The 23,536-nt window shown below is 34.1% G+C and overlaps 2 protein-coding genes across 4 annotated transcripts in view; one reads left to right on the top strand and one right to left on the bottom strand.

Annotated features, from left to right (window-relative positions):
* Positions 1–610: 610 nt before the first annotated feature.
* LOC130047355 (coiled-coil domain-containing protein 113-like) lies at positions 611–6,297 on the bottom strand. Its single transcript, XM_056142058.1, has 8 exons — positions 6,148–6,297; positions 5,153–5,462; positions 4,571–4,726; positions 4,011–4,091; positions 3,653–3,808; positions 1,899–2,006; positions 1,378–1,533; positions 611–1,244 (listed from the first exon to the last, which is right to left on the bottom strand). Exons 1-8 carry the CDS (start codon positions 6,249–6,251, stop codon positions 1,152–1,154), a joined length of 1,164 nt encoding a protein of 387 aa, XP_055998033.1. The 5' UTR covers positions 6,252–6,297; the 3' UTR covers positions 611–1,151.
* Positions 6,298–11,564: 5,267 nt separating this feature from the next.
* LOC130047351 (casein kinase II subunit alpha-like) overlaps positions 11,565–23,536 on the top strand; it is a 23,090-nt gene continuing 11,118 nt past the window's right edge. For 2 of the 3 annotated variants that reach the window (XM_056142054.1, XM_056142050.1), the window contains exons 1-4: positions 11,618–12,083; positions 16,943–17,054; positions 21,421–21,522; positions 22,966–23,016. In XM_056142054.1, the coding sequence (XP_055998029.1) occupies positions 11,989–12,083; positions 16,943–17,054; positions 21,421–21,522; positions 22,966–23,016 (360 nt within the window). In that variant the 5' untranslated portion in view covers positions 11,618–11,988. Of the gene's footprint in view, positions 12,084–16,942; positions 17,055–21,420; positions 21,523–22,965; positions 23,017–23,536 lie in introns of all 3 variants that reach the window. The other variant, XM_056142046.1, reaches the window with a different exon arrangement.

Genomic DNA, 23,536 nt, shown 5'->3' with positions numbered 1-23,536 from the left:
AGACACAAATTTTATTTCATTATATGACTGAATAATATTGAAACTGGCTACTAAAGCTTTCCAAACTATACCTCTTCTTCCATCTTTGTTAACAGCAAGAGTGCAAAACCCACCGGGTAGTTTGATTGTATATTGTTTAACGTTTCCCTCAAGCAAAATCTTGTCAAAAGTAATCAGATGTGCAAGTTTTCATAGGATTCATTTTTGGGTGCGATGTTTTTACCCTGTAGGCGAACATAACATTCTTTTTGTAACTAGTTTGCTGGATCTCTACATCATTTAGTATTAATATAGACAAACTTGTCCCACCTCAGTATTCTGAAAGACGCTCAAGGAGGTGGGTATCAGTCACCAAAATAACACATTGTGACACGCATCATGATATTTAAAATATACCTCACTGCATCAAAATAACACATTGTGACACGCATCATGATATTTAAAACATACCTCACTGCATCAAAATAACACATTGTGACACGCATTGATCATGATATTTAAAATATACCTCACTGCATCAAAATAACACATTGTGACACGCATTGATCATGATATTTAAAATATACCTCACTGCATCAAAGTTGCACAGTCTTTACAAGTTGAGAAAAAAAAATTTATCACAATTTTATTCATCTCTTTACATACAAACAACTCTTGGGACTGGTATATAATATATACACTATGATGGACAGATGTGGTGATTAGCATATTCAATGCATATTGATCAGTGCAATATAACTGTACCATTGGTTAAGCTACTTCATAATTTATGCTGGAAATTTGCATATAGTGAATGTATTTAATCAACAGTTTCTTCTCATATGGTCTTGAAACTGATTCATAACATTTATATATACATAGCATACATGTGTATCATGAGACAACCAGTGACACAAACAACATGTTGTAATAACTCTATTATCTACACCTTACTTCTGATACCGTATTTTGTATCTGCTGTCTTTGGAAAACAATGCATATGAAAATGTATAGTTTAACAATTTACATGTTACAGTCAACAACTTTTAATACTTTCATAAAAAATAGTCAGTCAAATGTATGTACACTCTGATCAAACCATCCGGAGTGCTGGAATGGTGATTACACAGAATGTACCAGAGGGCACTATAAACAGACAGTCTGCTCACTGTTCACATGGCAGCCTCCATCATCCTCCACTGGCTCTCCATCTGACTTCCCATCTGCATCTGCTGCCACGTCTTCCGATGGGTTTTCAAAGACATCTGGAAGACCAATAAATGATTCAATGTTTAATAGCATAAATCCTGGCTCTATAACCAAAAGACTAAGAATAGGGCCATAAGTGTTTAAAGTATTCTTTTCCCTTGAAATGTTTTTGTTATAGCAATTGGTTACCTCAGCAATTTCTACTTTTCTTTCCCAGCTCTTGACTTTCTTTTGTAATTCATACAGGTCAGCCTTCTCTGTCACATAGTCCATCACTTCTGGAACTCGGAAGTCTGCCAACTGCTGTCGAAGCTTCCTGTTGATTTTCTCAGCTTTTGCTCTCTCCTTTAAGATACAAATAGATTAAATCAGTTACACATACTAGTATAGTATAAATGTTCATAAAAATGTTGCGAAAATATAAACTTCTGCCAGAATTAAAATGCAACAATTTTAAAGACTTTAAATGATGCAGTGAAACAAAAAAGATTTGTCTCCCTTAAAATAACTCTCTCTCTCTCTCTCTCTCTCTCTCTCTCTCTCTCTCTCTCTCTCTCTTCTCTCTCTCTCTCTCTCTCTCTCTCTCTCTTTCCATAACATTTACTACGGCTTTAGAAAATAGATATAATTGTGAAATCACCACATGTCATTGAATATGTTACATTTGTAATTCCACAGAATCCTCTAAAACTTGAATTTCACCAACAAACCTCCTCAACAACTTCAGTTTCAGAATCTATTCTGGACAGCAGATCATTCCTAGACCCTATTTCAGACTTCAATCTTTCAGATTCTTTTGTCAAAGTGTGCAATTTTTTCTGTAAGACAAAATCAATAAATTTTGAATGCATAAAAGATTTCAGTGAAATATTGATCATCCTAACAAGAGGCCCGTGGACCATGTAGCTCACCTGAGTTACCATTGAAACATTTTGACCCTTATCATGGCCCTGACTTGGCCCCAAAGGGTTATGACATAACCAAACTTGAATATGACTATTATGGCCTTGCTTCTCTAGAGAAGGTCAAAGATCATAGTATAAAATGAAAGGTCTTGCCATAAGAAATTTATATACAAAATATGAAAGCTCTACCTTGAATAGTACAGGATTGATTTCCTTAAAATTAAGTCAAACTCCAAGGTCAATGTCACAAGGTTAAAAACTTTGGTGTCCAAAAAAAAGATCTTGTCACAATAAATGCACATCGTATGGAGCGCCAAATTAACATAAACTCAAATAATTGAAGATATCTTCAATTATTTGAAGATATCATCAATTCATTTGATGCACGCAACAATTTAATTAAAGATCTCTTCAAATAATTAATAGCATTTTCAATTCTGAATTATTGAGCGCATTAATTGAATTGATGATAGCATTAATTCTTCAGCTGAATTGATGCACGCTATAATTGAATTAATGATCTCTTCAAATGAATTAATGATATCAACAATTGAATTGATGCACAGTACAATTCAATTGAAAAGAGCAATAATTGATATAATGCGCGCATTAAATCAATTGATGAGAGCAGTAATTGAATTGAAGTGTGCATTAATTCATTTGATGAGAGCAATAATTGATTTAATGCGTGCATTAATTCAATTAAAGAGAGCAATAATTGAATTGATGATATCTTCAAATAATTGAAGATATCTTCAATTATTTGAGTTTATGTTAATTTGGCGCTCCATACAAACGAAATATGACATCCCTACCATTCACCATTCAAAAATCATGAGCAAGATTAGAGTTTTAAATATAAACAAATAGGATGAAAACAATATACTATCAAACTAAAGTTGCAGGGGCATAAAAAAAAATCCACACATATTGGGAATTTGGGAGAGAGCATATCATTTGGACTTTAATTCCCTTTACCTAAGGATAATTTGTACCAAGTTTGTTTAAAATTGGCTCAGTGGTTCTTGAAAAGAAGATTTTTAAAAGATGCCACAAAATTTTCACATATTTTTAATTATCTCCGTTCAAAAAGGGTGAGGAACTTCATTTTATCAAACATGAATCCTCTTTACCCAAGCATACTTTGTGGCAAGTTTGGTTGAAATTAGCCCAGTGGTTCTGGAGAAGAAGTAAAAAATGTTATAAGTTTACAGACAGACAAGAAGTACTTGAGCTTTCAATTTAGGTGAGCTAAAAATAAATTCCTTTCACCAAGTGCAAAGTAATACTTTGAAAATGAATTAACCACAGTATCTATTCAAGTGAATCTCATTCATGAAATGAATTTATCACAGAACCAATCTAATTAAAATTAGATCCTTTGATCCGCTCATCTACTAGCGGATCAAAGGATCTAATTTTAATTAGATTGTCACAGAACTAAATTTTCTCTTGATAAAAAAGTGGAAGACTGATGATTAATTGATAAAATTGAAATTGTCTAGGTATGGACAACAGTATACTATTTCCTAAAGAAAGATAATCAAACAAGCTTCTACCTTATATTTGATGAGAACTCCATTTGTTCTGGTGGACATCAACTTCAGCGCCAGTAAATCTGTGTTTCTTTGATCTATCTTCTCTAAGTATTGCTTATTCTCAATCTCCAGCTGATCAAAATCCACCTTGTGCAAGACTTCACCCATTTCTTCTTTCTAAAATGTCAAAAAGTTCACTTGATTGCAGAAGATAGTTATTACTATAACAGTCAAACCTGTGAATTTTGTTTTATACCTTTTCCAAAGTTACATTCCATTTTCTGACATATTATATTTCCTCTTTTTTGTTTTTCCTTGTGAATTTTCACAGACAGCTCATTTTTCACCATCAGATTAAAAAATAAAAACAAAACCATACCTGTTTTAGCTGTAGGTCTAGTTTCTTTTTCTGTACTTTTAATGTAGAGTTCTTCAGGCGAAGCTTCTCAATTAAGGTGTCCTTGAATTATAATCGTTAATATTAAGTGTTATTAAGTGTCACTCAGAAATATACATACATGTACTAAAAACGAAGGCTGGTATGTTTTCCCCCATTTCAACTGACCCAAACTTTCCACTATTTCTCTCAAGGCATTTTTTTTCTTCTTACAAAGTGTGAAATGATTTCTATATTGTTTTCTTATGCAAATTAAATGAATAAAGTTTCCGTGTATACTCCATCATAATGCTCATTGAATGTGTGTGTATTCGTTCGTGTGTGCCCGTGTTTGTGTGTCTGTATAACTATCTATCTATCTATATACACTTAACTACATCCCCTAGCTCCCCTAAAAAAAACCAACATATTTTCCTAACCTAACCATAGGTAAAAATGGTGGATTACTAAGTGGAAACAAACAATCTTAATCTGTGGCCTAGATTGAAACAATGTACATATATAACTGGGATAATTTCAAAACCAATTAGTGTCACACTTACTCTTGACCTGTTTTTCTCATCCAGATATCTGATGACCTTCTCAGCTATCACCTTTCCAGTTCTAGGATTCATAGCACCTTTCACTATGTCTCTTTCAAACTCATAACTCTCTTTTTTTGTCTCTGCCAACCTCAAATCAGCCTCCTCCATTATTGCCTATCAATTTTACCACATATATATATATATATATATATATATATATATTAGTCAAGAATAGGCAGTCAGCATTAATCAACAATATCAAAATTAAACATATATACTGTAAAGGTGATTTTTTATGCTGGGGGTTTTAAGTACGTGTTTTTTCATGTCCAACATTACACAAGGGAAAACTATGCAGTAACTGAATATAGTTTATATCATATCAAATATTTATAATGATACACGTGGGGGGGGGGGGGGGGGGGGGTTACACACTTATTAGATGGTACTGTGTGATTAGTGTAAAATTCTCCATGCGTAGAAAACCACTTTTAGAGTAGTTTTTTTTTGTATCTAAGGACATCATTGGAAAGAAACAAAATGTTTCAATAGAATTGAACTACTATAATCAATAAATTTTTTAACAAATAAAACAAATACCTTATATGTGTCTAATACTTTCTCACAATTTTCTTTCAACTGATCAATCTCATCCTTAAGATCATCAATTTCTTTCTGTGCAATGTCACATTTCTGTTCTGTTGTGAGTCTAAGAGATGTGTTGATGTTACTTGTCCTAGATTTTGACCTCTTTCTCCCTACACCCCGTGCTATTTCTGGTTGTGAGCTAGATGGTGTAGCACCACTAGGTACCCCTGAGCTAGGGAGACCTAAGGTGTCTTTCGGCTCATTTCTTTTGAGGTATTTTTCGAACATTTGAGTCTCTGTCTGTAAAACCTCATTTTCTTTCCTGCAAAATAGACAAAATGAAACAAGTTTTCAATACTTTCCCCAATTTTCCATGGTTTATTGTATAATTTTCTGAATGAACATATATTGCAAGTATATTGTATCATAAAATTTTACATCACTAACATTGCAATTGTGGTATTTCAATATAAATCAAGTGCTATTTTAGATACATTATATATCACTCTATTTCCTTGCTGAATATGTCATATATATCACAATGTGCATATTGTACAACCCAATCAATGGCATGCATCTGCTGAAAGATATATACATATATATATATATATCTGTATATGCACTAACACATATACACCCACAGACATACATACAAACATACACACATCAGCTTGGTAGCAAATAGATATAATTTATTCTTCACTTTTCATATGTACATGTAATCTCAGCAAGATTCGTCGAGGTTGGATATTGATTTTGATGTACTTCCAGTTGTAAGAATCCCGAAATTAGATTGGACCCTCTGGAAAAGATTGCATGGGGTGGAACACATTCCCCTAGGAAAAAAATTCTGGATCCCTTCATGCATTTATGTACCCGTGATTGCCCAAATGGTAGCAACATCAACATTATTAAGTAAGAAACTGCATGTTGAAAAGGGTCCATTTAACGCTTTTGTTTATATTATGCAAAACAAATCAGAAAATGTGATCAAATTGCATAGTTACATCGTTTCCTCTACATGATGGAACAGTTGTTCGTCCGAATAATCATTCAGAGGATCTACATCAACATCTTTATCATCGTCTATTGTCGCTGGTGACTCCGCCATTTTCGTTTAGCTGTTGCTAATAGAAACATCCGGGTACTTGTCCTTCGTTAATGATCGCAAGTAGTTCGGACAAGAACTTAGTCGATATATATAGCGGTTAGATCTGAGATTTTTTTTATAACAGACAGTTAAATATTTTACCTAGTATATAAAAACATTTAACAGTTTTAAATGTCCTAATTTTATCCCTAGAAAGCTGGGGGGGGAGGGGAACCAAACAATCAAGGTGCATTTAGAAGGACAAGCTGGAGAATGTTACTCTCTCTCTCTCTCCACCTTTCTCTCTCTCCAATGAAACCTGTTACGCAAGGATGTCATCATACATACATGTAATAAAAATATGCACATGCTGTGTTATTGTACAGGCAAAAGACAAAAGTGCATTATTTTAGATAGTTGAAGTAAATCCTAAAGTGTATGGATCCATTACTTTTGAATGTTGGAAATGAAAATAAGGTGGAAGAAGTTGAATTCCCTATATATATAAATCCATAACTTTGATAAACTACCATGAAATAACAAAAATGAGCGGACACTTTACTATTGTTATCATTATTTTTTAAATTGTAAGTTTGTATGTTTTGTTGCTGCTTAGTTTTTATTTTGTTTTTTTTTTTGGGGGGGGGGGGGCTTTTTATTTTGTTTTAGTTTTTATTTTCTTCCTTTTTTTATTTGTTATTTTGTTTTCTTTGGGGGGGGGGTAATTTCATTTTTATTTTTTTTTTTTTTTTTTTTACAAAAGATGATATTCTCGCTAAACTGAATGTAGAGAAAGTATATCAGTGCAATGCATATCGATTAAAGATATCTTCATTCCAAATGTACGCTTTTTCATTCGTTTTCAGTAATTTGATGCTCTGTATATTTGATAATTTTAAATATCCGTTACAGTAGTTCGCTGTATATACATGTGGTATTACTAATACACTGGAATGGGATTTTAAATTTTCATATCTCGCTATCCGGGCATTAGAGGCAGTTATTTTTCTTTGTATGCTTGCATGGTTTGAAGACGAGGGAAAAGACTCCCGATTCATGTATAGTGATGATAAGTAAATCATGGCGCACGTTTAAAAGTGGAGCGTTTATATTTACTAGCTCTGACAAAAATGGTTTTGAAGTCATTATGCATCTACTATTCAGTTATTTATTCAGCAGACGTAGATAAGATACATTTCCTCTCAAATTTCTATATGGTTTTCGAGAAGATGCTTAGACTTTTTTCCAATCATCTTGGGAAAAATCCCGGATTGAAATTTTCGAAGTTTAAGAATATTATTAACTATTAAAGAAATTGTCATGTCCCAAGAATAGCCATGTCCCTGCAATCTAGCAAAAGTTCAAGAAATTTATATTCATTTTGAAATCACGTGATGCCTACGTTGTAGGTGTCTCTCGTAGTATTTGGTAGAATTCACAGTGGGAAGGGGGTGGGGGACGGGTTATCTTATCGAACCGTTCATCTGTTTGAAAACAAACACGTTGCGTGCTGTAACCTCCTGCTGTTTGCTACGTATAGGATGTTAATACTAGGATAGAAATCAACACTACCGAGGAAGATTAGCGCCCAAAATACATCTCCGTGTCAAAAATAACTGTTCGCTGGGATGTATTTTATTTTCTTGGGAGAGGGCTCTTTCAATGAGAACTTGAGCTAGTGATGGTATAGAATTAAAGGAATACATATTTAAATAGAAATCAAGTACACTGCATTATTAAATAGCAGTATGTAGATATAATCACTGAGAGAAACCAACTGTGAAGGTAGGCAGAGACATAACATGCTGTACGTCTCTGAAGTAGGAATTAGAAAACATATATATGTAAATGAACTACTGGGAATGAAAAGCAATCATAGGTTGAGGCTTTGTCTTGATGAATGTTGCAATTTTGTATCATGGAGTTTGTATAAAAACCATTAGCAACTACATGGAATCATGGAGTGACTACAATCGACTACAATTAAACGATCTTAAAGAAGTGCACAGGAATATAAGATTTCCGTAAACCCCAGGAGCCAGCTGTACAAAAGTTAGGGAAGTTTAATTGACAGTTAAATTCAAGTTAGCACTATATATAGATGTTCAAGTTTGTTACAAGATAATTGTCAGTTAAAGTTAATTAACCTTTGTGCATCTGGGTCCAGTTTACAGGTAAACAACAATGTGATAACACATGATTCACACCTGTCTGTCCAGACTGTGGGGGGTCTATCACGGGGACACACGGATTACAAGGAGGAGACGATACCCAAGTAGACGACATGGGCAAAAACCTGTCGCCTTGTCTAGTGCCAGATCCGGACCAGCGGTAAACCTCCCTGTAAAACCCACACACATTGCTACTCTATTCAAATCGCATATGGTATGATCACATTTGATGCCCTTGAAAAATTCCCGAGTTTGATTGATTGAATATGTTGTTCAAGTGCCTCTCTTGAATATTCCACGCATGTGGAGTCGTCACCATTGCCGGTGAAGGGCTGTAAAATTTAGGCATATTCTCGGCGCTTACGGCCTTTGAGCAAGGAGGGATCTTTATCGTGCCACACCTGCTGTGACACGGGGTCTCGGTTTTTGTGGTCTCATCCAAAGGACCATTCACTAGGTTGCGACAAGCCAGGGGTACTAAGGACGTATTCTAACCCGGATCCCCTCGGAACTCCCGAGTTTAAATTCCGTATTTTTGAATTTCAACTTATAGAGTACTATATAAAGATATTTCTTTTATTCAACATTTTGAAAATAGTAAAGAGGGATAGAATATGTCCTTAGTACCCCTGGCTTGTCGCAAGAGGCAACCTAGTGAATGGTCCCTTGGATGAGACCACAAAAACCGAGACCTATAGGGTTCTAGAGATGTCATGATATCTTTAATAGTGATAATATCATTGAAGAAGGAAAAGAAAGCAAAATTCAGGACAAACTGAAAAAATAAAACACACAAAGACCCCACAAAAATGTATGGTCATACTTTATCCAAATGTAGTTAATTATATGTCACGTTCACATGTATAAATGATGAAAGAGACCCAAAAACATCTTATTTTTCAAAATTATAAACTTTTAAGTTAAATTATACTGAATTGTTTCAAACTGACTGATTTTTTAAAGGATATCTTTACATTGGATTTCAAGATAGTGAGTTAAATTTTTAAATAGCAGGTAGATTTTCCAACTCATAGGATTCTTGCGATAGTGAGTTGAATGAAATAATAAAAATAGAATTTTCAACTCATTATCTCGGAATTTAGATAAATTGAAAAAGAATCTTCAAAGTATGGATAAACAAGTCACGTTTTGCATTCCACAAGGATCAGTCCTTGGACCAATCCTATTTGTCATCTTCATTAACGTTTTGTCTGGCGTAGTAGACTCAGCAGCTTACCCATTCTCAGATGACACTAAGATCTACAGAAAGCAAAAATCCAAAGCAGATACCACTACTCTTTAAGATCTACAACTTTTCTACTGGGGTGTTACATGGATGCTGCGAATTCACCCGGGCAAATGCAATAAGTCTAGATTTTCTCAACAAGAAACAACCAAACTGGAGGAGAGTCGTACAATATGAAGCAATATGATGGTGGAGGGTGTCACTTAAATCTGTTGACTATTTCGAGAAGGACAGTTAAGTGTTATATTTTAATTATCATTAACAGTCGTCTTAACTGCAAAGTTTTCTTCCTGACGTTTATGGTATTACATTTGTACTGATGTTGTTTTCACTGATGTAATTGAATTTTACGTGTGTTTTTTTCCTTCTCCTATTTTCTAACAAAATGAAGAAAACGAACGACTGATATTAATTTACACGAAATTTTCGAACTGTGTAAAGTATTTGAGCAAGTGGAAGGGGATCTCACCGAATGATATATATATATCATTCAAACCAGAATTCATTGTGTCACTTGATAGGCTATATAATTCTGAAGAATTATCTGTATAAAGAAAAATATGGGCCATCTTCTAACCCCTCCTCACGGACATCTACACTCTCCACAGTAATCTGCTGTTAGGGTTTGTTGTACTCTGCGTTAACACGATTGTACCCTGCCCTGGAATGGTTGGACATCCAAATGACGTCTGGCCACCGTGGTAGTGCCATAAATGAGTCAACTTTCACGTTTTACGCTATATATTTCATTGAAAAATATTTTTTCTTTGAACAATTATTCTGAACTCAATTTTGCTCTTAGTTTTTATGAAATCTAAAACACTTATTACAAAACATCTGAACATGAATTTTATTCATGATTTTTAAAACTTTTACCAACAATTGGGGAAAAAAGACACTGCGACCATAAACCAGGGCCCTAAATTAACCTTCAATTTGGAGGAGGTAGGAAATTAGGCGGGGGTCTGGGGGCCGCCCAGGCCCCCAAACGCTGAGCACATTTTGTGCACACTGAACACGTTTCGTGCAAAATCCTTGATTCTAGGGCCTTCTAAGATGTTACTTGACTAACTCATTCTAAAAGAAAGATTTGGAATGCTTTTTAAGGGAGGTATCATGTTCTTAGTTATTGGAAACAACATAAATTCTAATGAACTTTAAATTTTAATTTTTTTTGGCTCAAAAGTTGGAGGAGGCAGCTGCCTCCTCCGCCTCCATGTAATTTACCGCCCTGTAAACTGCAGATATTTGGACTGTTAATGGTGTAAAAGTTACTGTAAATTGAATCTTGATAACTTTATGAAAATGATTTAGAAATATTGTTGTTTTCAATGAATTATATATAATAAAAATAATTGAAGGAACTCAGTTTGACTCATTTATGACACTGACTATGCTGTATATCATGTGAGACTCGAACAAAACCCGGCGGGGTTATGAGAATTATTTATCTCTACATCTGGTCAGAAATTTAGATAACAGAAGTCTTAGGCCTAGATCAAATTGTGAATTTGAAAATTATTCTCAATCGACATGGGTATAGGTTTACTACATGCGGCATCCCTAGAAATAATTAAAGGACCGATAGAATGCGACAGAAAATAAAATTAATTTTTTGATAAAATGTGAAAAATATGATAACCAAAAAATCTTTCAATTTATTGGGAAAAATTCATCCCCTCCCTGCTTTAGACAATGAACAAAAATTATTTTGGCTACTCAACTCAAAAGAGAACGAAATTCTTGATTTTGTGGGAAGATTTATAGGCAAAGATAACATAAGATAATATTATATAATATATTGCCATAGCAATGTGCTTAAAAATATGCCTGGTCATCTATTGTTATTGAAAGATTCTATCGATTGGCATGTCCTCTCTTGATTATCGTAATTATCTCATATCTATTTTAGACTCCGAGTATTCATGGACAGCCGTACATAGACCAAGGGAGGAAACTTTTCGCGTCTCGTTTTGATTTCGCGGGTCGTCACAGTGGCAGCCATTTTGAGAAGTCGGGAAGAAGAAAGAGGAGACGTGCCTTTAGAATTGATGAGGAAAGTCACAATATACAATTTCATTTAGTTTGAACTTGACTCTTATTTAGTTCACAATGACTAGTTTATAATGCTGAATTCATTAAGTGAACAGATTTAAGTTTTATTCCTTTTACACGTTACTGCATGACTGTAGAACAGTCTGTTGTGTCTGGTTTTTAACCATAAAGACCAGAAATAATTCACATGTGAGGAAGAGAAGAGCGACTTCTATGCGAGGAAGTGTTGCTATTTGGGGGTTATATAGAGTTTCACCATCGGGCATCAAGATTTCGAAGGAGAATCATGCCTGTTGAAAGTCGAGCACGGGTGTACGCAGACGTTAATGCGCACAGATCGAAAGAATATTGGGATTATGAAGCACACGTTGTAGAATGGGGGTAAGTGTAACAAGAGTCGGACCTAATATGGTTACTTTGCCTATGAACTTTCTATAAGGCAACAATTGCTGGCAACGGGATGGGTGATACAGCACGTGTATTCTCGAACATGCATCCTCTAATATATTTTGAACACGGATGCACATGTTTTCGTGTGACACAATAAATATTTATTGTGAAATTGATGGTCTAAATGTAGCTGATTTTCAATGAATGAACATTTTAAATGAGACAGGCAATGTTACTTCACATCTACTGAAGAAGAATTTTTGTGGAAATTACCTTGGCCAAGTTAGTATGCGAATCAAGGAACTTTCACGTGCCTTGACAAGTAATACTGATTTGAAACATTGCTGATAGGTACACTAGCATATAATAGTGGTCAATTATAAATTTTACAAACTTTAACTCGTGATATCAGAGTTGCAAATACCTATCAAACATTTAGGGGCCATGTGGGCCCCCAACATTACTAGACCACACAAATATTTTGGGGTCCATAGATGCAAATAACAATTTTATCATAAACTTATCTCTGCTTAAAAGAATAAAACTCATGACAACCAATGTCCAGTAACATGTTGTTTTATTTCAATTCTATTCCATTTCAAGTTCTGACATTCAAAATCTCGTACACTGTCCCTTCATCGTCACTATCATATTAACTTTCAGTCTCCTACACTCTCCCTTGTTCTGTGAACTTTCATTCTTTTTTTTTTTTCAGCACTTCTATCTAAAATATTGAATATTTTCTCGACGTCGGTCCTCTCTGACTCTACCATTTCTGTATTTACTTACCATGCACATTTTTCTGCCCATTTCAAAGAGAAATTTTGTAAAGTTGGAGAAATAATCTGCTTTTTTCAGTGGGATTAGATCCCTTCTGTTCAATGTCCACATCTTTACTTTCCCGTAACCATCATCAATATTATGTTGACTTGCTTCAAGATTTATAAAGCGTTTTATCGATAATGAAACAGTAGAAACGAAAGTGCATTTAAATGTCGATTCAAACCTTGAGCGAATTTCAGAAAAGTTTGGTAAACGTTTCCTTGACATGTTGGTGAGGGGATCTCATAATTTGGTTGCCCAGAAATAAAATTACTTGCATTTACGAGTTAGCAAGTGGTTATTTGCAACTATGGATATTTAGCCATTTACACCTTTGATTTGATTTGAACATATTTTATTGTATAAATATACGAAGGGAAAGGTTGCAAGTTCTAGCAACTTAGAAAACCTTTACAGGCATCAAGATTGAAAAGTATGTACTTGCACTTAAGTCATACCTGTACCCTTGTGGGGTTCTCATTAGGAGCCAATAATTCTCACTAGTCAACTGGTAGTGTTGCAAAATCACACCAAAGTTGCAATCAAATTTAATCAGCAGCATACAATCGATGAAATAATTTATAGTTTGAACTTTCATTTATGGTTGCATTAAATAAAGTACATGTACATTATATAATATCCATTCTGATTAAATAATATCCTAATGAGTAGATAAAAATTAAATGCCTTTACCATTGTGTTTTATAAATTGAGTTGATGAACTTTGGACAAATAAGGAATTATACATAATGGTCATGATGCAATTACAGGGTTTTTTTTGGGGTCTGTCGGGGGCCAAAATAAGGCCCCATTCCCAATGCTAAAAACAGGTATTTTCCCCAATTTTTGCTTTGAAATTTCCAAACAATGAAAACAAATCCATCAGGGTTTTTTGCTTCAAAATTCCTAAGTAAACTTAATTTTTTGGCCTCTGCTTATTTGAATGAGGTAAGCTTTGGCCAAATTGAAAGTCAGAAGGAGCCCAATTATACCTTAAAGCACTCTGAATTAGGTTTTTCCCTATCTCTTTGTATGAAACATTTTTCCCAATTTCAAGCAAATGTCGCTGTTTTTTCCCAATTGGAAAGGCCCTTGAAATCAAGGCCTTAAAAAAATCCTGTGCATTGTCATTAATCTGAGAGTGAATTTACAAGTGATTATTTTAATCTGGCTTTCACTCTATGGACAGAAGTGACAGGAATTCCAAGATGCCTCCATGTTAAAATTGCTAATGAAGATACTTTAATATTTTTTCACCACTGCAGCAAGCTCAAACTGTAGGGCTGTCATGGTTCCAAAAATTTTTGGGTCGGGTCGGTTCTTAAGTTTTACTTCGGGTATTTCGGTTCGGGTTCATATGGGTACCTGTAAAGTGCGAATCGAAACGAAACGAAATCTAACGAAACCCACCGAAACGAAACCTAACGAAACAGATGGTATAACCGAACTTTTTAAATTAAAATAATTAAAAATGGTATCTTAGGCCCCTGTGAGAGTTACCACAGATAAATAAAATTCGCCTCCCCTTTGATGTAGGCGTTGGGCTTGACTGATACAAAGTTTTAAAAGTTGGAAGGGGGGTGAGTAAGGACAAAGTACATATCCGAAGTTGATTAAATACCATGTGAAATTAGTTTCGGATCAGTAAATTTCAGAACGGAGGGTTACAGTCTCAGAGGTCTGGGGAAACACACTAAACGAGGGGTGGGGGTCCCCGACGTTGGATCCGCCTTTGGGTATAGATACATTGTTTGAAGAAGCTGGTGTCTGAGAAAGTTGAAAGCAGGAAGAGCTCTTAACCTCTTATTTTATCTCTAACTGCTGAGGTGCGAGTGTATACTTTCAATAATGAAATAAATTAAATAGTATACCATATTATATGAATGCAATTCGGTAAGATATATATACATGTATTATTAAAAGTTATTATTGATATGTAGTGAGTCTAAAGATAACTCTATACATTTGGGGTGTTGCTAAGACGTGAAATTGAAAACGGGACGGAAAACGGAAATTGTTTTATGCAATAATATCAGGAGGATGTCAGCATTTTGTAAAATCAAGACTTATGAACAAGGGAAGCATAAATTACAAAGAGAACGGGAAGACATACTCAGAATCCACTGTTTGATATACTACATACAAATACACAATATTCACATTTATACATAGATTTGTCTTTAGAGCAAAAAACACTGAAACATGTATTTATGCCCAAACGTGGATCCAGCGCCGGCGACCCCACCCCTCGTTAAGACCTTTGACCTGTGAGACTGTAACCCTCCGTTCTGAAATTTATGGATCTGAAACTAATTGCACATGTTATTTAATCAACTTCGGATATGTACGTTTTGCTTACTCAAGCCCCCCCCCCCCCCCCCCCCATTCCAATTTTTAAAACTTTGTATCAGTCAAGCCCAAAGCCTACATCAAAAGGGAGGCGAATTTTATTTGTATGTGGTAACTTTCACAAGGGCCTAAAATACCATTTTTAATTACTATAATTAAAAGAGTTCGGTTGTACAATCTGTTTCGTTAGGTTTCGTTTCGGTGGGTTTCGTTTCGGTAAATTTCGTTTCGTTTCGCACTTTACAGGTACCCGGGTTCATATAACTATTTCAAAATTCTAATTCTACAGTTAAAATCAAAAACCTTTATTGTATTTTGACACAATAATTACTCGGGGACGTGGACTGAAATTTAGACTCGACATCCGTGGTACCAGATTCAGAAACAGCATTGTCACTTCTACTCGTTTCCATCCATGCTTTCAATGTTTTGTCATTGATTCTGTGGCATATTTTCAATGCATCTGACATATTTTACATACTGTCATTATTTACATTTTTGTCCCACAATGCCACCATTTAACAATTGATCAAGATACAGCCACCTTCGAGGATTTTGACAATATTTCGTTTAAATGGATTTCTAATAATGATTCTAGTTTAAAAACCGAACCCAACCCAAACGACACAACCCGCGGATTTCGGGTACCTGTTGCAGCCCTATCAAACTGAAGTTTTTGTTTGGTTTTCTTAGCCCTCAGATACAACACATTTTATCTCATTAACAATATGTACATGTACATTATTTAACAATTTTTAAAATTTTGAACATTTGATATTTTTGTTGTCCTCAGAGCTTCAGTTTCACGAGGATGATAGTTTTCTGATTAAACACAGACGAAATCATCATGATTGTTATTTAAATCGAACGTCATAGAGATGCCCGAAGTATGCTTGAAGTACTTTGCAGGGTTGTGGATAACCACTCTCCAATGCTAGTAATATTTTTTGTTGGTGATTAGATATTAAAAATCGCCTCGTCCACATGGCGACCAAATTTTCTCCAGGAACATTTTCATTTTATGCTGTACTTTCCTTTTCAATGAAACGTTATACTATTCAAGATTTATTCGTGTTGTGTGCAAAGCAGATGCTAATCACAAGTCAAGTCAAGCATATATGTGACCTAGACTAGTTGCGTAGATTTATCGAAAGGGTTTCAAAACTCCATAGGAGAAATACTAACAGAACAAACGATCAAGATCGTTTTCGCAGAACAGGCTTTTTAATCAGCCATTACTGTCGGACATGACAAGCAGAATGTTTTGTCCTTTAAAAAATTCTTCTGTTGTTCTGTACTGGCAATTGATATACAATGTGGGCCCATGGATCAAATTGTGGGCCCGTAGTTTTTAGACAGTTAAGGGCCCACATAGCACTTAAGGTTTCAAATGTTAACCACAACCCTGCATTGACGTCATTGAATCAGATGATCTTGGCCTTATTTATTTAATCCACATTTACTTTTTTAATACATTAACAATCATTCTGTAAAGTGTTTCTATGCACAAGACAAAATTATTGTAGACATCAAAGTACAGCCACTTTCAATTTTTAACTCGCATTTAGTGAGTATTTCCCCTTAATTTCGTGAATTGTGATACTCTTTTGGTACAATTTCTCAATAACTCTCACGTATTCTTTAACTTGTCATATTTCATATTGTTAACTATTTTACAGTCAACAAGATGATTACCAGATTGCCAGAAAATTAGGTAGAGGAAAATACAGTGAGGTGTTTGAAGCAGTCAACATCACCAACAATGAAAAATGTGTCATCAAAATTCTGAAGGTAATATAAATATTATGAAAGTGTTTTCCTTACCCGAGGAAATGGGTGTAGTTGACATTCAGGATAGAAATTTGTCTTTCTTAAATTCATCATTGTTGTCTTAAGTTTTCAACATCTTGATGACCGCTTTATGACTATTCCAAGTCATGAAATTCAATTCTTTGACATCATAGTGATCATTTGAAGTCCAACATGGTAATCGGCTACATGGTCACCGGCTAATATTCATTTATTGGTCAGATACAATGTACACCTCCAACATATTGTTTGTTAATAGGTGTAAGGGAATACACAAGTGTTGAGTTGTGAACTATTCTGTGTCACTGGTGCATTTGGTGGTACTTACAGTGCCTGAATGGGACAGACTACACTTAGGGCAGTTTTTTTATTTCTTGGTTTACGGATCTGCCGACCCTAATTTCTGGGGAATCGGGAGGGAAAAAAATGCAAATTTCCACTTTTTTTTTAATTCCGCCGATTCTACCCAACACGTCAAATCGAAAATAAAAATAAAATGCATTTTCAATTTTACGAATAGAAAATCGTGAAACACAAACCTATTGATTTGTATTTGGTAATCACTATTCGTTTTGCGAAATATCTTTATTCCGTATTTTTAAAAACCCTGTAAACAGATATGACCACGCACGATGACAGTAACGATACGTATATCGTTCTTGTCGACAAAACAGATGCCAGATGACATTTCATCACGAAAAAAAGGAATTGATAGAAATAAATATTTCTCGTACAATCGGCGGTATTCTTGCTGCTAAAATAACACAAAATGCAGTGCCATTTGGGTGTTTAAAGATGAAAGGAAGGTACAATTGTTAGCAACTTTACAAGATTGGATGTTCTATCGTTAAAGTGATAATGTCCTACGGACCCGGTTTGAGTGTGGTGAGGGCCTGTACCGACACACAGTTAGATTATTCTAACTAATGACTTTATACCACAGCAGTACATGTCATAATAAATGTATTTGAATACATGGACGTGCATCTCTGCCGTCCAAAATCCGAACAGGGAATAGTTCTAACAGTGTGAGAAATTGTTAGATGCTTTTGATATCATAATGAACGCCTGTAAAAATATGACCAGATAAAACTCAGAAAGGTATGCATATTTCTTGTAAATTAGTATACCTTGTGTAGTGGTGGAAAGAATTTGAGTATCAAATAAAAATGAAAAAGAAGAAACATTTCTTTCAAAAAGATATTAGATAATTCCATGGGCATGTCTATATGGGGAAAACGGGGTTAAAATTATTTCATAGGGGTATAAACATTCTGAAATTAAAAATGGAATTACTACATACAATTTTAATTTAGTGCTTATATTAATTTTTTTGTCTTTATGTTTACAATTTGTAAATGTAAAATCTTTATTGAGCATATACAGCAAAATTACTGAGAACAACATTATATAAATACTGGATACTTTACAACATCAAAGAGATATGACATTATACATTCTTGGCTTATGTTCTACCAAAGTGTAACATAGATACATGTATATAGTTATACACTGAATTTGAAATTGCATGCATTTTTTTTTCAAAATTCATATTAACGTACTAGTCGCTCTAAAGAATTTTTTATCTAATATTTTTAAAATACATGTTTTGTTTATTTGTACTCACGAAATAATGTTAATGATTTATTGAAAATAAAACGAACGATAGATATTAAAAATGTTCATTTTATTTTTATTTTATTTTTTCTATTGACCGACCATGAATTTTATTTTTAAAATCCGTAAACCAATAAATTAAAAAACTGGCCTTACGACCAGTGGGAGTAGTAAAAGCTGCTTCTGGTTGAAAGATATACACTGCAGGAAATGCAGCAACTAAGCCATCAAAATAATTGCTAAATACTGAAATGATATTAAAAATCAATGTCATTTTGCAGTGATTGACCACGTTATGGTATGAATGACCTACAAAATGATATGATATACTAAGCATTCATTATCATCCTTCATTCCCTGAATATATTATTTATTTATTATCCCCTCACAATTGAATTCATTGCAAGAGGGGATGTAATAAAGGGCCTGTTCGTGTGTATGTAAGAGTAACACTGAGCTTGTGGACACTCTACAGGCCACATTTTTTGCTCCATTGATTTCATACTTAACATGTAGCTTTGTTATCAAGAGAGGAAGAACTCTTATGATTTTGGAATCGAAGGATCAATTCATAGAAAAAATTTGTAAACACTTGTAGCAACTGTATGAACAATGTATGTGCTAGAAGGGGACATGTAATGCTTTAATATGCAATGCTCACAGAATGCTTGTTTTAACAGTTTTTGATCAGTTATTGATCATATATCACACAAATAAGTAACAGGCAAATGGCGTATAGTCAAAGGTCACTCAAGGTCATTTTGTAAAGGTCAAGATCACTCTTGCTCAACATACACCTTGTATAATGGGGGGGGGGGGGGGGCACTTTTATTTCAACAGTTATTGATCATTGTGTGAGTCATTCGTCATATGAAGTAGTTCATTGGTTAGATGCAGTTCAGAGAGCATCTATCAGTTTTACTGATATTCTTGTTTAAAATTTTTGATATGGATCAATTCTGGGTAACAAACGAAAAAAACAATGTCTTATTTGGTTTTAATCTTTATAAAAGCTCATTGATAATTGTAAGTTTCTAACGTCAAGAACTGAGAATATACAAGGGCGAGTCAATAAGTAACCAGCCTAACTTATTTCCGAACCACTGGGCCAATTTTAGCCAAACTTGGCAAAAAGTATCCTTAGGTGAAGGGGATTCAAGTTTGTTCAAATGAAAGGCAACATCCTTCTCAAAGGGGAGATAATCATGAAAATGCAAACAGGGTTGACCATTTAAAAATCTTCTCAAGAAGCACTAGTCCAGGAAAGATGAAATTGATATGAAAACTTTCTGACACAGTGCAGATTTAAGTTTGTTCAAATCATGGCCCACGGGTGTAGGGTGGGGTCACAATAGGGGATTGAATTTTTACATACAAGTATATCTAGGGAAAATCTTTTATCAAAATGTTCTCAAGAACCACTGGGTCAGGAAGGTTCAAATTAACATGAAAGCTTTCTGACATAGTGCAAATTCAATTCAAGTTTGTTAAAATGATGCCCCTCCCCAGGTGTAGGATGGGGCCAAAATAGGGTATCAAATTTTACGTATGTGAGTATAATGGGAAAAGCATCAGTGTTTCACAAACAAATCTTGTTTTTGGTAGAGTTATTTGGCACTATCTAAAATATGATGGTGTTAAGAATTAATTTAGAATCATTGTTACTGATGTGATTAATGTAAACATAGAATTTGTTTAGAGAATTCGTAGTGCGAGCACATAAATGAAAGAAGGTGGTTCTTATACATAGAAACCAGTGACATAATGTGGTTAATAAATCTATACATAGGTATAATGAGGTAAATATTAGTATGATGACAATTTAATCTGATTAAAGAATTAAAGCAATGAAAAGAAATACCTGACTCTTGGTATAAAAAGGTAGGGAAATCACGTAGTTTCTTCCCTTTATAGTTTGACAAAGTGTGTTTTCCGCCTGATAATTATTAAGAACTACAAATAATGTACATATTCCTTTAAAAAAAATGAAAGAAAACTACTAGCTGAATAATAGAATTCTATTTAAAAAAAACAACGCCAACAAATACCTGAAAGTTGTGAACATGCCAATTATGCATATAGCCCACAGGCTATATTATTGATAAAATGTACACATACCAACAGCAAAAAGTATCAATATTGACTTTACACAATTTCACAGCCTCTCTATTTGTCACTATTTTCGCCTCTACAGGCATCAAGATGGGAAAGTGTGATCTATGACTTAATTCTTCAAAAGTTCAGCTACCTACTCATGCGTAATGTGCCTCCCTTTATTGCACCTTGACCCAATTCTAAGCTGACTGAAAATAGAACATGAGTGTGAAGGTGTGTAAAGCAAGAAATTTTCTGAAATCTTGTTAATGCAAGAAGTTATATGTAAATGACTTATAATGTATGTCATTGAATGTAACCCCCCCCCCCCCCCCCCCCCTGAAATTGTTCAAAATTACAGGGCTCTGCAGTGCACTAAGAAAAATGGTGCACCACACTGTACTGGTTTAAAATTCAGGATTTCTGCTTGGTTCTAAAGTTTAACTGCCATTAATTTCTTTTATGAAATGATGGAAAGCATTGACAGTGTAGGATCACTTAAGATTTCTTGCTAGTAATTAGAATTATTGATGATTATAGGGGAGTATCCATCAGTTTATGATTTTGTTGATTTTCTTGTTTCCACTGCTTCAAGGTAACATGTGCTTCATAGCTTTTCATCTTGTGTATCTTTTAGCCAGTTAAAAAGAAGAAAATAAAGAGAGAAATAAAGATTTTAGAAAATTTGCGAGGAGGAACAAACATCATCTCATTGTTGGCTATAGTGAAAGATCCTGTGGTATGTATATCTAGCTTTGGAGGAAGTATTAATTTATGCATGGTGGATAGTAAAATAAATTTCCAGGATTGAAATTATATTATATATATATTTTTCCCATACTAGTAAGTTTTAAGGAGTGGATTTTTATAAACTAGTAAAATTGAGCTTTCACTAACATTTTTAAATCAATTGGTTTTTCTCAGGAATTTAAGAAAATATGCATGCCTCTATTTGACATTAATGTATGAAAATAAAGTGCAGTAATAAGAATAAGATTTAGAGTTCTTTCACTTAACATGTATATTGCATATTCGCTGGAAATTCTGATAGATATTTTCCCCTGGAGTTAATGTCCCTTTTGAACATAGAAGTTCGATTTGAATTTTTTTCCCCACTAAAATACTGCTGATATTCAGTGGTTTCCCCTTGCAAAATTTAGCAAATTTTTTTTTTTCTCAATTTGAAACTGAAAGTGAAACTTGTACTCATTGTAACTACTTCCAGTATAAACTATATGATCATGTGAATATATTATTGCACAAATGTTTTAATAAGTCTCCAATTTAGAAATGTCCTAGAATGCAAAGTGCTATGTTAAAAGATTAAAAAGAAAGATACAGTTAGGCTTTCTAGAATAAATTTGTTTTTCTAGGAAAACTTTGTCAGCTGCAGTCAATGTAATTGAAAGTAGTATTTAGTGTAAATTTAACTTGCATCCCAAGTTCTCAATTTAATATCTTTAAATTTTGTTGACTTTCTGTTCTGGACATGCCCATGAATTAAATCTTTACTCCACAGACAAGAAATTTTGAACTACAATAATAGCAATTTTTCATCCATGGAAAAGAGTCCTTAGGCCAATTCAACTCAATTAGTAGATTATCATCCAGGGTCACCAAAAAGTATGGGGCGGGTGGGAGGATTTTAATTTTAATTTTTTTATGAGAAAAATATTAATGACAAATGATTTTTTGTCACCACAAGTGCATCATTTAATGCCAGATGGATATCAATCTATGCTTATTTCAAAGACAAATTCCATGTTAAGCTTTAATTTCAAACACAGAAAGGTGCAAAACTTCTTCAATATATGAAGAACATTAATCTCTTCCTTTTATTTACGCCCATAAAAACGTGAGAAATTAAGAAAACTGTATGACCGATTTTTTTCACGTCGCTTTTCAAAAAAGTTTAAATATCGAAGTCGGACATGAAAATTTTCCAGAAATCACGAGTTCCTCAAAAGAAAAAAAATCCGGGCCAGCCATTTTTTGAGAGGGGGGGGGGGGGGTGATAATCTATCAATTAAGTTGAATTGGTCTTACTAAAATAATTCTCTCAAACCAAAGATATTTGAGTTCCTTGAAAAGTCCCATGAAAATAAATCAGTGTGCAGTATCTATTTTTTAAAGGAACATGGATTTCTTTCTTTGTTTCATTATCAGACATTTTCTTTTCCAGTCAAGAACACCAGCTCTTATATTTGAGCATGTAAATAACACAGACTTCAAGGTAGGTTATGATATGTGTGTGTCTCCTCCCTCTTTCTCTCTATAAATTTTAGATTATTTTAACAGTACCTAAGCGTTGGATCCACTAAGTGGATGCAAGAAGGTCAAATACAAAAAGTATATATGCTAGGAGTCTCAAAGTCAAAAGAACATAAACAAAATGGACAAACTTATGAAACAAAGGATAATCAGCTTAGAGAGTGGCATAATCATCAGGCATCCTTGCAATGATCATGTCTTGGGCGAAAGAAAAGGAATCTCATCGAAATAAGGAATTTTATCGGCATGGGTTGATTTTTGCACCGGCTACTATCGTTAATTAACTGGTCCTCCTTTGAGAATGATTACATCACTCATTAGCACTTTACGATATGTGGATGTTGAATAGGATGTGTCGTAATTCGTTCCCTAGAAAACATATTAATTAGCAATCCTAAAACAATAAACATGTAATTTTCAGTGTATATACATTTGTAGATTCAAGTCTAGATTTTTGTTCATGTTTTACTTGTGTGAAAAAA

Source organism: Ostrea edulis, chromosome 1, assembly GCF_947568905.1.
Source record: "Ostrea edulis chromosome 1, xbOstEdul1.1, whole genome shotgun sequence".
NCBI classification, from domain to species: Eukaryota; Metazoa; Mollusca; class Bivalvia; order Ostreida; family Ostreidae; genus Ostrea; species Ostrea edulis.
Note: the sequence above shows the minus strand (reverse complement) of the source record. Positions and strands in the feature narration are given on the sequence as shown.